At 46.5% G+C, this 14,691-nt stretch overlaps 1 protein-coding gene across 3 annotated transcripts in view; it reads left to right on the top strand.

The window, feature by feature from the left end:
* The window catches only part of LOC135830684 (uncharacterized), a 227,691-nt gene that overhangs the window by 70,217 nt on the left and 142,783 nt on the right, over positions 1 to 14,691 (top strand). For all 3 annotated transcript variants that reach the window (XR_010556090.1, XM_065342909.1, XM_065342910.1), the window contains exons 8-10: positions 2,200 to 2,240; positions 3,184 to 3,322; positions 4,136 to 4,173. Coding sequence is in view for 2 of the 3 variants with exons in the window: in XM_065342909.1 (XP_065198981.1) it covers positions 2,200 to 2,240; positions 3,184 to 3,322; positions 4,136 to 4,173 (218 nt within the window). In the remaining variant the exon portion in view is untranslated. The remainder of the gene's footprint in view (positions 1 to 2,199; positions 2,241 to 3,183; positions 3,323 to 4,135; positions 4,174 to 14,691) is intronic.

Here is a 14,691-nt window from a genome sequence, read left to right on the forward strand (position 1 = left end):
ATAATTCATACAAAAGAGAAAGACCATGGAAGTACAAGTTACGCTATACTGTCCACTAACACCACCAGTTACTAAACAATCAGCTCATGTGATAATTTTTGTATAAATTAAACCTTGGCTCTCCAACTGAGTAAAATCCATAATGGACGGGCTATGTTTTATTGCCATGCACTGTACGTGCCAAGTGTGACCAGTTGTTTTGGTCTGCAACCCAATTCCATCTCGAATGTAAGCAGACAATGTTGAGGTCACAACTCTTTGTTGAGGTCAATGCCCTTTCTCTAACTCACAACCCTTTGTCGAGGTCACAACCCTTAGCCGAGGTCACAACCCTTTGTCGAGGTCACAACCCTTTGTCGAGGTCATAACCATTTGTCGAACTCACAACCCATTGTTCATCTCACTGCCCTTTGTCAATGGTATACCTATATCTCGAGATCTGACGTCTTATGGTGAGGACATTCCCATATGTCGAGGTCACATCTCCTATTTCACCCCTCGCTGAGTCTGCTCCTCTGTCGCCTGGGCACAAGGTGCACCTGTGTGACGTGTGTGTGTGTGTGTGTGTGTGTGTGTGTGTGTGTGTGTGTGTGTGTGTGTGTGTGTGTGTGTGTGCATTGGGTGATTCTCTTTGGTTGGTTTATTGTGTTTGACAGCGTGCATGTTCTCTTATGAAATGATGAATGGAGCCTGCTACACTACAGTCCATTCATAAAAGATGATATCCTAGCTTTTGACGCGTCAAATTTTGAACTTTTTGAAATTCGGTTGTTGAGCCAATAATAAATGTAGAAAGAAAAGGACATATGGATACGAGTTTAGTGTAACTATCTACCACTGTAACTACTTCAAGTTAAGAAGATAATATATCCAGTCAGAAAGTGCAACAACTGCGCACAAAACTGACAAAGTACTGAGACGTTCGACGACCTGACACCTAGCTCGAAAACATCTCCGAATCACTAACCAACAGCCTTCAAACTCGGAAGGTTCTAAGTAGTTAAGGTAGACCAAAGAGGAGAAGGTAAGTGCAACGAAAATGAGTACAAGCTTAAGTCCCACGGGAACGAAGAATGGCGACTGTTATTGGACGATGCCGAGACCAGTAAGATACTTGAGAAAGCGGTCTAAGTAAAATTCGGAGCAGCAAAGCAGCACTCCACCCAACTTGGGCGGCTCAGAAATATCAAAGAAAAGCAAACAAGGGGAAGTTTTGCGAAAACGAATTGTACAAAACCGAACGCCGAACTCTTACAGTACTTCTCATGCATGACAATGTGATGGACTAGATGACTATGAAACAAGTAGTTTCACACAACGTACGTTTCGCCGTATGGTTCGTGACAGTAACCATCGACATTCCTTGTTCCCGTGTGACTTCAGCGGGTACTCATATTCATTTTCATTTTGCATACTTTCCACTCTTTGGTCTACTTTGGTTAGCGCTTCAGAGATGTGTTAGAGCTAAGTGTCAGGTCGTCGAATGTCTCAGTACCCTGTCAGTGTTATGCCTAGTTGTTGCACTTTCTGACTGTCACATGATAATATAATTACAGTGGTGGACAGTTACTCTTAACTTGTATCCATTGTATCCATTCATCCCTTTCTTTTTTAAATTGTGAGCTTTTTCAAAATTTCTTCGCAACCCATGGAATGCTCTTCCAATTATGTTCATGAAATCTATTTTTCCAAAAAGGAAGCCATAACAAGAATAGGATTTCGGCCAGGTTTTTCCCCAAAAGCACTGAATTGAGAAAACATGAAAATGCAGGCCACTTCACTCCACTTGCGATAGTACATTGTGCAGGTTCGTACACCGGTTGAGGTACCTTTTGGACCCCTTTTCAAGTAACAAGTATAGTTTTAAATTTCGCGGCACTGCATCGTGTACGATAAAATCACGAAAATCACCAAATAACTTTAATACGGGAGCTCACCAGAATCAGTGCTCGTCATTTTGTGAATGGAATGTAGTTGGTGCACCCTTGCACTACATATCTCTTGATGGAGCAGTGAAGCTGTTCCACACAATTCCCTTGGCCCTTTGTGTTTGTCGTGGAGAAGTTCAGACTCTCTGTCACTGGAAGGATATACCCTGCTGTGGTGTCTATGACCCCATGATTGTGCCCGTGTAGTTAGTTCTATTTTCAAATGGTTTCACCGGGGCTGCCTTTTTGTTTGCTTCTTTTGCCGCTCCAGAGTCCAAGAATACACTCCATGAACTGTTACTCCATGGAATGGTGAGTGCTTTGCAAAATGTGTTCTTGTTTTGCACTACCACTTAAACTTTCGCGAGTGAATCAGCTTATTGAATGCTCCTCCCCCCCCCCCTCCCGCCGTATCACGCATTCTCTACTTGGTATTAATTTTATAAGGGCGGTTCGCATTCGAGCCCTGATTCAGACCGATCTTTTCGATTTCACGGTATCTTTTCAGCTGTAATATACATTTTGACGCTACAACTTGTGAAAGCACTCCTGTTTGAAAATGTTCTTGCGAGAAATCCTTGCGCAAACAAAATTTAATGTGTGACGCGATAGTCTGGTAACAAGTATTATTATTTATAGAAAAGAAAAATGACCAAGGAACTACAAGTTACGCTGTAATTTCCACTATCACCACCCGTTACTAAACAATCAGCTCATGCCATAACATTGCACGACACTGACCGACGGTGCTGACGTTCTACAACTAGAGCTGATAGCCAGTTAGTTATAGAACGTCAGTATCGTCGGTCAGTGCCGAGCAATGTTATCGCATGAGCTGATTGTTTAGTAACTGGTGGTGGTATCAGTGGACATTATAGCGTTACTTGTAGTTCCTTGGTCCTTTTCTTTTCTATAAATTAAATTTTTTGATAGGGCCATCCCCACAGTCTCAAGGCCTTCTTACAGAGTACCATAAATGTGCCAATAGAAGTAGTAACATGATCACTTGGGTGATATTTTAACAAATGGCGAGGAGACAATAATTTGATAACCGCAATCAATAAGACAAGCTGAATCGGCATTTGTGTACTTTATTCATGCACTGTAAAACGGTGGAGACAATAAAAGTAAAAAAAAGTAAATTATCGTGTCCATTCCCGGAGACAATGTGGAATAAAAACTTGGGTGATAGCAATATAATCTGATCTTTCCAAACACCGTTCCCTTCTGTCTTTGTCTTGCTACGCTCCTTAAGGGACACGAAATTCCGAGACCACTGCTGTCAGTGCCTGTCTCGACCACCACACAAGCAGAGGTAACGAGTGACGAAGCTACTCAAACCTCGGCTGGAGTCAGCAGTTTCATTGGTAGAATCATCAAGCCCGAAGAAATTGGTAAGTTGGTAGTCTTGAGTCCCTGCTTACCGAGTGCATATGCGATCGAGTCACCACAGGTTCAGTCTGGGATGATACCCCATGGATGTTCTGTATGTACCAACAATTTCTCTCTCAGGGGATGACTATTAAAAAAATTCTGGCACTTGCGAGATCACCGAGAACAGTCCTTTGTTGTTGTTGTTGTTGTTGTTGTTGTTGTTGTTGTTGTTGTTGTTGTTGTTGTTGTTGTTGTTGTTGTTGTTGTTGTTGTTGTTGTTGTTGTTGTTGTTGTTGTTGTTGTTGTTGTTGTTGTTGTTGTTGTTGTTGTTGTTGTTGTTGTTGTTGTTGTTGTTGTTGTTGTTGTTGTTGTTGTTGTTGTTGTTGTTGTTGTTGTTGTTGTTGTTGTTGTTGTTGTTGTTGTTGTTGTTGTTGTTGTTGTTGTTGTTGTTGTTGTTGTTGTTGTTGTTGTTGTTGTTGTTGTTGTTGTTGTTGTTGTTGTTGTTGTTGTTGTTGTTGTTGTTGTTGTTGTTGTTGTTGTTGTTGTTGTTGTTGTTGTTGTTGTGGTTGTTGTTTGGCTTTATTTAAAGTGGAGGTCCAAAACAGGCCTAAACCTAATGACAATGGCCCCACTGATAATAAGAGAAAAGAAAAAAATATAAAAAAATAAGCGGAGAAACAGAACCGAGAAGAAGATAGTTAGATAACTAATATGAGCACGGCAGCAGGGGAACAAAAGTCACAAGTCCTTTTATTCCCACATGTACATGTATTTCTACGTCTCATTGATAGCACATGCTTGTGCTTGCGTGCTTTCTTCTTTCACTATTTCAGAGCATGTTACCCTCACGCCAGGCAAAGACAGATTCAATGTAAGTACAAGGGCGATGCTGCCACGAAGTAAATCACCATTAATTTGCTATTCTCTGCGTGATTTTCGTCGTATATGAAGCCTAACAATAACATGATTTCATGGCGTATGCAGTATTTTCGATACTGCACGGGGAAACCCCGTTTGTCCTGCGAGGTATTGCTATACTGCATGGAATTTGACCTTTGAACTGGCCTTTCTTTATACCCAAATACGTCAGGTACACTGTGATAGTCAACTTCTAGAGATGTATATAGAGGGGTCAAGTATAGTGGTCACATCGGACATGGTAAAAATAATGAAATATTTTGCTTACACGAAGGCAGTACCGGATGATATCTCTTTTAACCCTTTGCATGCTGAGCCCCTTTTCTCCAATCCACTGGCTTTCCAGCGCACTGACTCTCTTAGTGGAGCATGCACTCACATCTCCGAACGAAATTTATTCTCATTTCACTCCACCTTGATGGATTTTCATCGTCCTGGGCTCGTTGGAAAGATCAGGACCAAGCGAATCCATCCTGGCTGCTCTCAGCTCCATAGACACATCAGGGCCACTTCCACGTCCTCTCCAAACTACTCCACCGTGCCTCGGAACGGCACAACAACTCTATTTCACATTCTTCTTCGGCTTCTTGCCCAAATTCAACAGATTTTCACAATTCAAACTGCGCTGCAAAGCTCAGATCCAAGCGCTTCATTTGATGTCCTTCACGCATGCGCCGTGCCAAAGGGAAATCCCCTGGCACGCTCCTCAACAAAAAGAAGTAATGAACAAAAAATTCGCGTTCACTCTGGGCCATGATTTCCGTTTTCATCTTCTCGCCGCTCAATGAATTCTTATCCTATCGCGAAGAACTTTATATCGCCGGAAAGCTGAGGTCAAGATTTTTCTAACGATGTATTAATTGTCGCGATGCGTTTATGTTTGACGAAGTTACGAAAGTTTGTACACTGGTCTATGCACTGCGATGTATCGCGCGATGTTTTTGCGAGTTAACTCGTACGTAGTGGATCAGGTCATGCATAAAATTGTGAGTTAACTCGTACTCAGCACGCAAAGGGGGGGGGGGGGGGGCAGCCTACCCATAAATTTCATATGGCATTCAATTGACCGTAACTTTGGTGTTTCTCAATGGATTTGAGTGAAATTTTGACCACACACTCCTGCCACTATGCTGGCCCTCAGGACAAGATTTAAAAGTTCTTGCGCCTTACTGACAGGCTTTACAGGCCGGAAAAACTCAAATTTCCGGCATAGTGCCACGGTGTGCGAGGCACTCAGGAGCCAAGAAAATGCATTTACAATTTTTTCACATTTTTGTGCCCATTCTGTACGTGCGCGGGACCCAAACCTAAATTAAGTCCAGAAGCAGCCACGGGTGGTGGGGTAGGGCCCCTCAATGTGACCCTGGAATCTGTCACAACGGAACGAGTGGGCGTTCTCTCACAGACTCCCACAGACCCAAGTCAATTTTTGAATTTTTTTAGGTTTAGGGTGTGCTACGAGGTCGTACCTTTGATACAGCATCCCGTGCTGGGACCTCCACAGCAAGCCATTTCCACAGCGCTGCACACCAAATCCAGGATACCCTCAGAAACCGGCAAACACTACCACTCACGTTCCACTGCTGCCTAGTACTGAATCCTATCTGACTTCTTGCCAAAGTCACTAAATCAACGTCAACTACAATAATCAAGCCACGTATCTGTACCGTCGCGAGGGTGCTCGAAGCCCGCCGCCGTGCAGCCTAATACGTGGATTTTTTTTCGTGATTTTTTGGACTTGGAGCACAATTCTGCACACTTTCGCGTGTTTCGATGATACGACAAGTTGCGCGCGGTCTGCTCACATTCAAATACAGTGCTGCCAACAAATGACAGCGTGCAACAAAAAAACTTTCCTTGCAAGGGCACATTTTCGGCCATAACTCTTGAACGGCTGGTCAGATCGGGACACAATTTTCAGAGAATTTGCAGCTTTTCATGCTCTTTCAACGGACGTAGCACTCAATATGAATTTACACTTTTGAACTTATTTCAGTCAACTTGATTCTAAGGAGTACTATGGAGTATAAAATAGACGTAGTCCGTATGGTATCTCGTGAGAATTCTGTCGGTACACATCAGGTATCAGCTTGCAAAGATGGCTCCTCTCTTTTTCTTGAAAGCCTGTATAGTTTGACTGTGGCTCCAGCGATTCCCTTCTCAGAGCAGATACCATACCCAATACGGTCAATGCATATTGGACAGACTTGTGTGCCCAACAGAAATAGTGGAGAGAAATCTCTCAGTTAATGAACACATCAGTGAAGTTTGAACTGCCATTGTTAGTGGCCATCAGTATAAACCTATCGACTATAAGAATAATGTGCAAAAAACCTCTATAACTACAGCTGGGGCCATGGAATTATAAAGCATCTAACTTAGGGAACTGCCAATTCTGGTCTGAGTTGCGTTCGAGGTCTGCAATTCATGATGGCTAGCGTCAAGAGTACATAAACCAGAGTGTGCAACTCGGGATGGTTCCTGTGGGAGCGTAATTCGTGCAGTGCGTCATTTCTGACGGTATGGTAAGCCACACGTACGGTGAAAAGTTGCGTAACCAGTCGCGGTGGTGCAGGTCATTGAGTTTGTCCTGATTTCAGTTTTTTGATACGGATAGCCTGGTGACTTTACTTGTCGGTGGATGTTCACAGTCACACAAAACACCAAAATCCTGAAGCAGGACGTCTAAAATCAAGCAAACTTGGCTGATTTCCGGGCTATGAAACATGAAAATTTGAGCTGTACGCAAGTCGCGGCTTGGCTGACCTCATCAGGGTGATGTAGTGCACGAACAGCGATGTTTCAGATCTGATATGCACAGTTGCACACTCTGGTTTATGTTCTCTTGCTATCGTATGTTGCATTGACCAGAGATCATATAGAACTTCCAAATGCCACATTGAAACACGCACCACTTCCGAGCACGTTGGTATCCCCCACCAAAAGGGCATTCGTTTCCGGGGTGGCAGGCGTCACCATTCGTTATGCCTAGATCAGATTTCATTGACCCCAACTGTCATGAAGAATTTTTTACTTTGACAGGATTTCAGTACAACTAGGTCCGAAAGTCACCTCGTCACGGACCGTGCCTTATGACTAGCGCTGTTCGAAGTTAAAGGTCGCAACGACTGCTGCATGTCGTGTCCTACGAATCGTAACGGATTTTACAGCTCACCCGAGCCCTCCCGACAAGCCCTTACGTCCCGTACCGTCGGCGTTGCGTCGAATGTGAACTAGGCTTAAGACTTCTTTGGCTCAACGCGAGCGCATCTTGGGTTCTCTTAGTTCACAGGCTAAAACTGTAACTCATCATTAGACCACGTAATGAAAAACCAATGAAACAGAAGACACCACGAGGAGACAAGCCCCAGGAAAAACAGGCTAGAAAACCGTATGTCGTACATGAAGACCATGGGAACATCGTAGGCGTGCCATGGCGCAAAAGGTAAGTAAAATACTTTAGAAGACACGATAGAAAGAAGGAAGAAGATTGTATAATCAATTGCTTGTATGCTTGTATGTATGCTTGGTGCAAACCATTAGTTTGTGACAATACTTATTCATGTAATATCTAACAAGCATGCAATATCTAACAAGCATGGTCTGGAGGCAAAATAACCTAACAACTCGAAACGAACTTTATTCACAATTCTCTCTCTCTCTCTAGAACGCAAAACTGCCTCTGGCAGTAAAACTCTGAACTCATTGTGAAAGATAAAATAAACGCAATTTATGGAAAATAATCACAACCAGCAACGTACTGTCATGGGAAATCCCTAACAAAATAAGAAGAAAAAATAATAATAATAATCTTCACTAGTTTGAGGGAAAGAGACAAACGGGAAAAGTCTGAAGAAAAAATTGACTGTCACCACCAGGACTCGAACCAGGGACCCTCGCTTGTAGCTAGCGATGCTCTAACCACTGAGCTATGGTGTAGTCGTCATCCCAGCAGAGACTGTTCCACATTTCTTCAGACTTCGTAACTCACACTTCCTGTGAATCCACACAGGCGGGTGGGACGCAGCCCTAACTGTACCCACACACTTCACGTACACTCTAGCACGCGAGGAGCCCCAAGTCATAAAATCTTCACTAGTTTGAGGGAAAGAGACAAACGGGAAAAGTCTGAAGAAAAAATTGACTGTCACCACCAGGACTCGAACCATTGACCCTCGCTTGTAGCTAGCGATGCTCTAACCACTGAGCTATGGTGCAGTCGTCATCCTAGCAGAGACTGTTCAACATTCTCTTCAGACTTCGTAACTCACACTTCCTGTGAATCCACACAGGCGGGTGGGACGCAGCCCTCACTGTACCCACACACTTCACGTACATTCTAGCACGCGGGGAGCCCCAAGTCATAAAATCTTCACTAGTGTGAGGGAAAGAGACAAACGGGAAAAGTAATAATAATAATAATAATCAACGCAATAAATAGAGTAAGCTCCACGTAAGCTTAATAATAATAATAATAAGAAAGGGTTTGCTCCCCACACCGGAGCTCGCGCTATTCCGCCGACTTTACTTGACACTTGACTGACTCACGACTGCCATCCAGAGTGTCAAGTAAATTCGGCGGAATAGCGCGAGCTCCGGTGTGGGGAGCAAACCCTTTCTTACAAGTCATCGCCGAAGTCGCAACCACTACTTAATAATAATAATAATAATAATAATAATTAACTGGTTTTGAGGGAAAGAGAAAATAATAATAATAAAAAAATAATAATAATAATAATAATAATAATTTGATAACCGCAATCAATAGAACTAGCTGAACCTACATTTGTGTACTCTATTCATGCAATGTAAAAACGGTGGAGACGATGTGCAATAAAACGATGAAAATATGAAGAAATGGTGTAGGGAAAAAATATGGATTCAAACAAGTTTTCGTACAACACTCATCAGGAATCGTCGTTGTACTAAAGGACACTGAAACAAAAATTGAACTATTATAGAAAATCAAAGTTAGAGAAATAACACTAAGAGCAACAGCAGTGAAATTTACGAGTGTGAATTTTAACAATCAAAGCGAGAAATGAACAAAGGAGAAAGGAAAGAAAGAACACGTGATAACACATAACAGCAGTGCATTACACCTAGAACATTAACGGCCGAGCTTGGCCGCAATTTTTATTTCAGTGTCCTTTAGTACAACGACGATTCCTGATGAGTGTTGTACGAAAACTTGTTTGAATCCATATTTTTCCCTACACCATTATTTTCATCGTTTTATTGCACATCGTCTCCACCGTTTTTACATTGCGTGAATAGAGTACACAACTGTCGGTTCAGCTAGTTCTATTGATTGCGGTTATCAAATTATTGTCTCCTCGCCGTGTGTTCAAATAATAATAATAATAATAATGCGACCGTGTATGGTAGAACGAACGTCGTATTGAACAGTACTTTTTTTTTTACTTGAAAAAGCACATTACCACCAGGAAAGCTGACAAAGAAAAAAGAGTAAGAAAAGACAGATAAAAAGAGAGCTGAGAGAGAGAGAGAGAGTTGGGGTACGGTTAGGGGAGGATGAGACATTGAATGATGGTCGCCACAGTCACAGAATCTGATAGTAGCAGAGCTGGTGAGGCTACAGGCACTCCACTGACCATTAGGTCTCAGTATCGCCATGCAGGTAACGCACCAAGAGACAAACACGGAAGAAAATCTGAAGCGCAATACATGAATGGTAATTACAATAAAGGTAATAGGGAGAGTGGTGACCAAGAGAGGACAGTATAGACCGTTAGTATGGGGTGCTTCAATGCACATCCCCAAACCGAGAGGTGCAATCTGGAAAGAACAGTGAGACGATCAACATGATGGGCTTCGAAGCACGTCCCAAGACCATGGCTGGTCTGAGATGTGTTTGTTGACACCTTTTTAAAAGCTGTGAGTGGAGAGTGATTGGCCAGACGGGGAAAGACGTCCTCGGGGAGGCTGTTCTACAAATCAAGGAAACAGTACGGGAAGGAACGTCGAATGTAATCGGGACTGGCGCCGGGGGTGGTGTTTAAGAGCTGTTCCCGGTGCTGGCGCTGAGCATAATGCTGCTGGCGGGTTCGAACAGTATCGGCCCGTGGTTTTGGGGGAGGGCGCATGCGTGTCAGACGGGGTGGGCCCTTGCAGTTAACTACCTTGTAGAGATAGGACAGCCTTGCTACTGCAGTACCAAGCCAGACTACCTTGTAGAGATAGGACAGCCTTGCTACTGCAGTACCAAGCCAGACTAGTGTGGCATACTCAAATGTGGGCCTTACAAAGCCCTTATAGACGGTTAGGCGTCCAGCAGCGTCCAGGATGGGGGCTGCCTTCCGCATGAAATGGAGGCGTTGATGTGCGCGCACAGAAAGCTGGTGGAGGTGGGCGCTGAAGTTGAGCTTCTCGTCGAACACCACCCCAAGGAGCTTCAACTGGCTGCTGACAGGAACAGGGGTGCCAAGGAATTTGACAGAGGGGAAGTCTGGAGGGGCCAGCTTCCTGGTCACGGACATCAGCTGTGACTTAAAGGGCTCAAAGGTAACCCTCCAAGTATTTCCCCAGGCTTCCAGCTGGTTTACGGCTGTCTGAAGTGCAGCTGCGGCGGCCTCTGTGGTCTGTCCAGGCATGACAGACGTGTATAACGTACTTGGTCCGCCCAGTTAAAATTGGCGCTTATCTTCTCACTTGGTTTTTTGGTGTTCTGCCTGTGCCACACGGCATGGAACCACCGATTCACCATCCGAACATGACCATTGACCATTGCATCCGACGACATGGCAGCACAAACCATCACAGAAGTTGCGATCGGTTCGTTTGAGTCTTTTTGACGGAGCTGCCGCCGACGAACACTTCCGTCAGCCCAAGAAAACACTGCAACCTCCGCTCGAGTCCGTAAAATAGGTCAGGATGTTCGCATTTCAGAGCGATGGAGAATACAGTTTCTGTCTACTTTCAGCTGTCTGATGGCAAGGATTGTTTACCCCGGGGAGGTATAGAAAATCTGAAAAAGCGCTTCGCGAGCTTGAATTTCAGTGCTTGCACAGTACAGCGCCTAGTGAAGGGGATATCACCAGCAAATCGCTGACGAAGAAACTGCAGCTCATGTCGATGTCTCCAGTAAGTGAGACCAATCCGCCGGACACACTTTGAAGCTCACAGAGGACAGAGCAAAGGAGCTAATCAAAGGAAACACCAAGTCCTGAGAGAAACACTCGTGCAAAGGACTTTCAGGAAACTAGCCGAAAAGCCTGGTGCACGGCGTTGTAGGTGCAGTACGCACAGGTGCTACATCAAGCGGAAGCTATCACTGCGCTGCATGTACAAGCACCAGCGGCTCGCTCGGGTACGGGTGCTGATCAGCAAGTACGACACGCGGAGGAGCGATTTGAAAAAAGGACACTGATATGGCGTTGCCTTTTTGTCTCAAACAAAGTCGCATTATTGCGACGAACGCGGATAACACTTACAGTCAACATGCGGGCAGTCTCACTCAGCTTCTGATGGGAAGGTGACAGGCACGCACTGCCTTTGAGCGTGATTCGAGACGAGGAGAAGTGGAGCAAGCTATGAAACGACCCGTGCAGCAGCTGTCCGGATCGTACGTTTTGAGCTCTTCCTCCAGCGACGATAGTGGCGAGGAGGATGTGTAACTTGCTTGAATTTTCGACTGAGTTGCTTACTAACATGTAAATAATCATGTATATAGTGCTTTGTGATCGTAGCTTGCTTCAAATATTCGTATTTCTTTCCTGAGACAAGTGTGAAGATAAGCGCCAATTTTAACTGGGCGGACCAAGTAGTATCATCAGCATACACGGCAATGGAGACGCTGGCAGGTAGCTGATCTTCGGCGTCGTTTATGTCTACTTCAAGTACTAGAAACAATGTGGGCCCTAGGATGCTGCCCTTAGGGACGCCTGACCGGATGGTAGAGGGGGTAGAGGTCTGTCCCCCAACAACAGCTTGCAGCTTCCGGTTCTGGAGGTACGATTTTAACCAGGCCAGCAGTTGCCCACCAATGCCATAGCCTCGAAGCTTGCAGGGGAGCCCAGGGTGTGAAACCCGGTCAAACGCGCCTGCTATGTCTATGGCGAGGGCCTCAATGGTTCCGCCCTTGCTGGTGGTTAAAGCCAATTCATGCCGGAGTGACGTTAGTAGGTCAGCTTTGCCGATTGATTTCCCAAAGCCAAACTGGTTGGCAGACAGGAGGGTATTGCTGTTGAAATGGTTGATGAGCTGCTGGTTGACTATTCTTTCCATCACCTTGGATACTATACAGGGCAAGGAGTCTGGTCGATAATTACGGACATCGCCCTTGGCTTGTGGATGGGAACCACATTGGCTACCTTCCAGGCTGTAGGCTGGTAACCATGGGAGAGACAAGACGAGAACAGGCGCGACAACGGCTTTGAGAGCTCAGTCGCACACTCCTTTAGAACGCGGCAGGAAATGGAGTCTGGCCCGGACGCTTTGGATACTTCAAGACACCGGAGCTGCTTGAGCTCTGCTGATTCCCGGAAACGGATTTGACTCTGGGCGGCGTCAGTGCGTGGTGGGAAAGGCGGAAGTGTGTCTTCAGTGAGATCGTATGGGATGCTGGACTTCTCTGCGAAGAATGATGCGAACGTGGAGAATGATGCGGACGTGGAGAGTCGACGCCAGAGGGGTCGCTGCCCTCCTCGGGGATGTCCTCCAGGTCAGCGCTAGCTGCGGCGACCCGAGCACGATAATAATAATATTATAGCTATGCCGCCATGCTGCACGTGCGGAAAGGCCTCGACCTGTTCAGGCTGCAAATGCGACAAAGCTGGACGTCAATGTACCAACTGCTCCGCCAATCGCCATGGAACGTGTCGTAACTCCTGTCGCTCAACGTCGTCACAGAAGGCCGGCAGCGCTGCTGCCGCCTCTCATCTGGCTTTCTCTTCATCGTGCCCAGCACCCTCCGCCGTGAATACTCGAAATTCAAGAACTCGATCTTCGAATGTTCAAGGAGTATCTCAAATATCGGCCTCCTCTTCCTGCCACGATGGTCGCGGACACCCTTCTACCACGTCCTCACAACCCAGCGGTGCTGCCACGGAGACGTCTGTTTCATCCTCATGCCCCGCTGCGGCTTCTGGCTCAGGCACTCAAACTCCCCAGGTTCGAAACTCTCAAGAGAATTCTCAGCTGCCTTCCGGTACGCACAGCACTGGGGGTGCGCACGCCCTGGACTACTCTGCCATTTCATCCCAGGTCATTGACCTGCTTGCGAACTTGGACGCCTCTCAGCCACCTGAGCGACTCCCTGACGCTGCACCAGCCCTAAACTGCCAGCCGTTCACCTGGGCTTCCGTCCCATCATCGCAGTTTGAGCAAGCCCTGGAGCACGCGAGAGAAGTTGTCGTCAACTGGCGCCGCAACATTTTTGCAATACCATCTGGAAAAGCAGGCTGTGCGTTCGTGGAGGAGCAGGCTCGTCTCCTGCAACTCCTGTCCCCTGACACACCTCAGGAACGCATTGCTCTGAAAGCTGCTATGGTGTTTCCGCCGCTTCTCCTGCAGAAACCTTTCCGGACATCAAAGGCTGCTGATCATGTCCGCTGCTTGCAGCGTCGACTCCAACTATGGAAAGATGGTGATATCACTTCCCTGCTCCACGAGGGTCAGCAGATCCAAGACCACCTACCATCCGGTCCTCTCCAGCGGTCTGATGACGCAGCGGTAAAAGACTTTACCCGTCTCATGCTCGCGGGCAAAGTGAAAGCAGCAATTCGTTGCCTGCACACCTCAGGCAAGGGGGGCGTCCTTCCCTTGCAGGCTGACTGCGGTGGTGGCCAGTCCACCATAGATATTCTGAAAGCCAAACACCCATCACCGGACTTGGATGGCCCCTCATCCGATGTACTGCTACAGGGTCCGTGCCGCCCAACGCATCCCGTGCTGTTCGAACCGGTCAATGCTGCATTTGTCCGGGCAACCTCTCTTTCCCTGTCTGGTGCGGCAGGGGTGTCTGGGCTGGATGCAGATGCCTGGCGGAGGATGTGTTGTTCATTTGGAGGATCTTCCACGGGCCTATGCAACGCTGTAGCCATGCTGACGAAGCGCCTCGCCACCTCTCCTGTCGACTCGGGTGCTTTGGCGCCGCTGCTGGCTGGAAGGCTTGTGCCCCGGGATAAGAATCCTGGTGTGCGCCCGATCGGCATTGGGGAGACCCTCCGTCGCCTCATTGCCAAGGTGGTCCTCCGCATCACGCGTCAGGACATTGTTGAGGCCGCGGGGGCACTTCAAACCTGTGCTGGGCAGGAGGGGGGGGGGGCGGAGGCCGCTGCACATGCCCTGTGTCGCCACTTTGACAGCAGCAACACAGAGGGAGCACTCCTGGTCGATGCTACCAACGCGTTCAACTCCCTGAACCGTGCAGCTATGCTCAACAACATCCACCTACTATGTTCATCAATAGCAACAATTTCGAAAAACTTTTACCGCAGGACAGTACCTC

This window comes from Sycon ciliatum, unplaced genomic scaffold (assembly GCF_964019385.1).
Source record: "Sycon ciliatum unplaced genomic scaffold, ocSycCili1.1 SCAFFOLD_162, whole genome shotgun sequence".
NCBI lineage: Eukaryota > Metazoa > Porifera > Calcarea > Leucosolenida > Sycettidae > Sycon > Sycon ciliatum.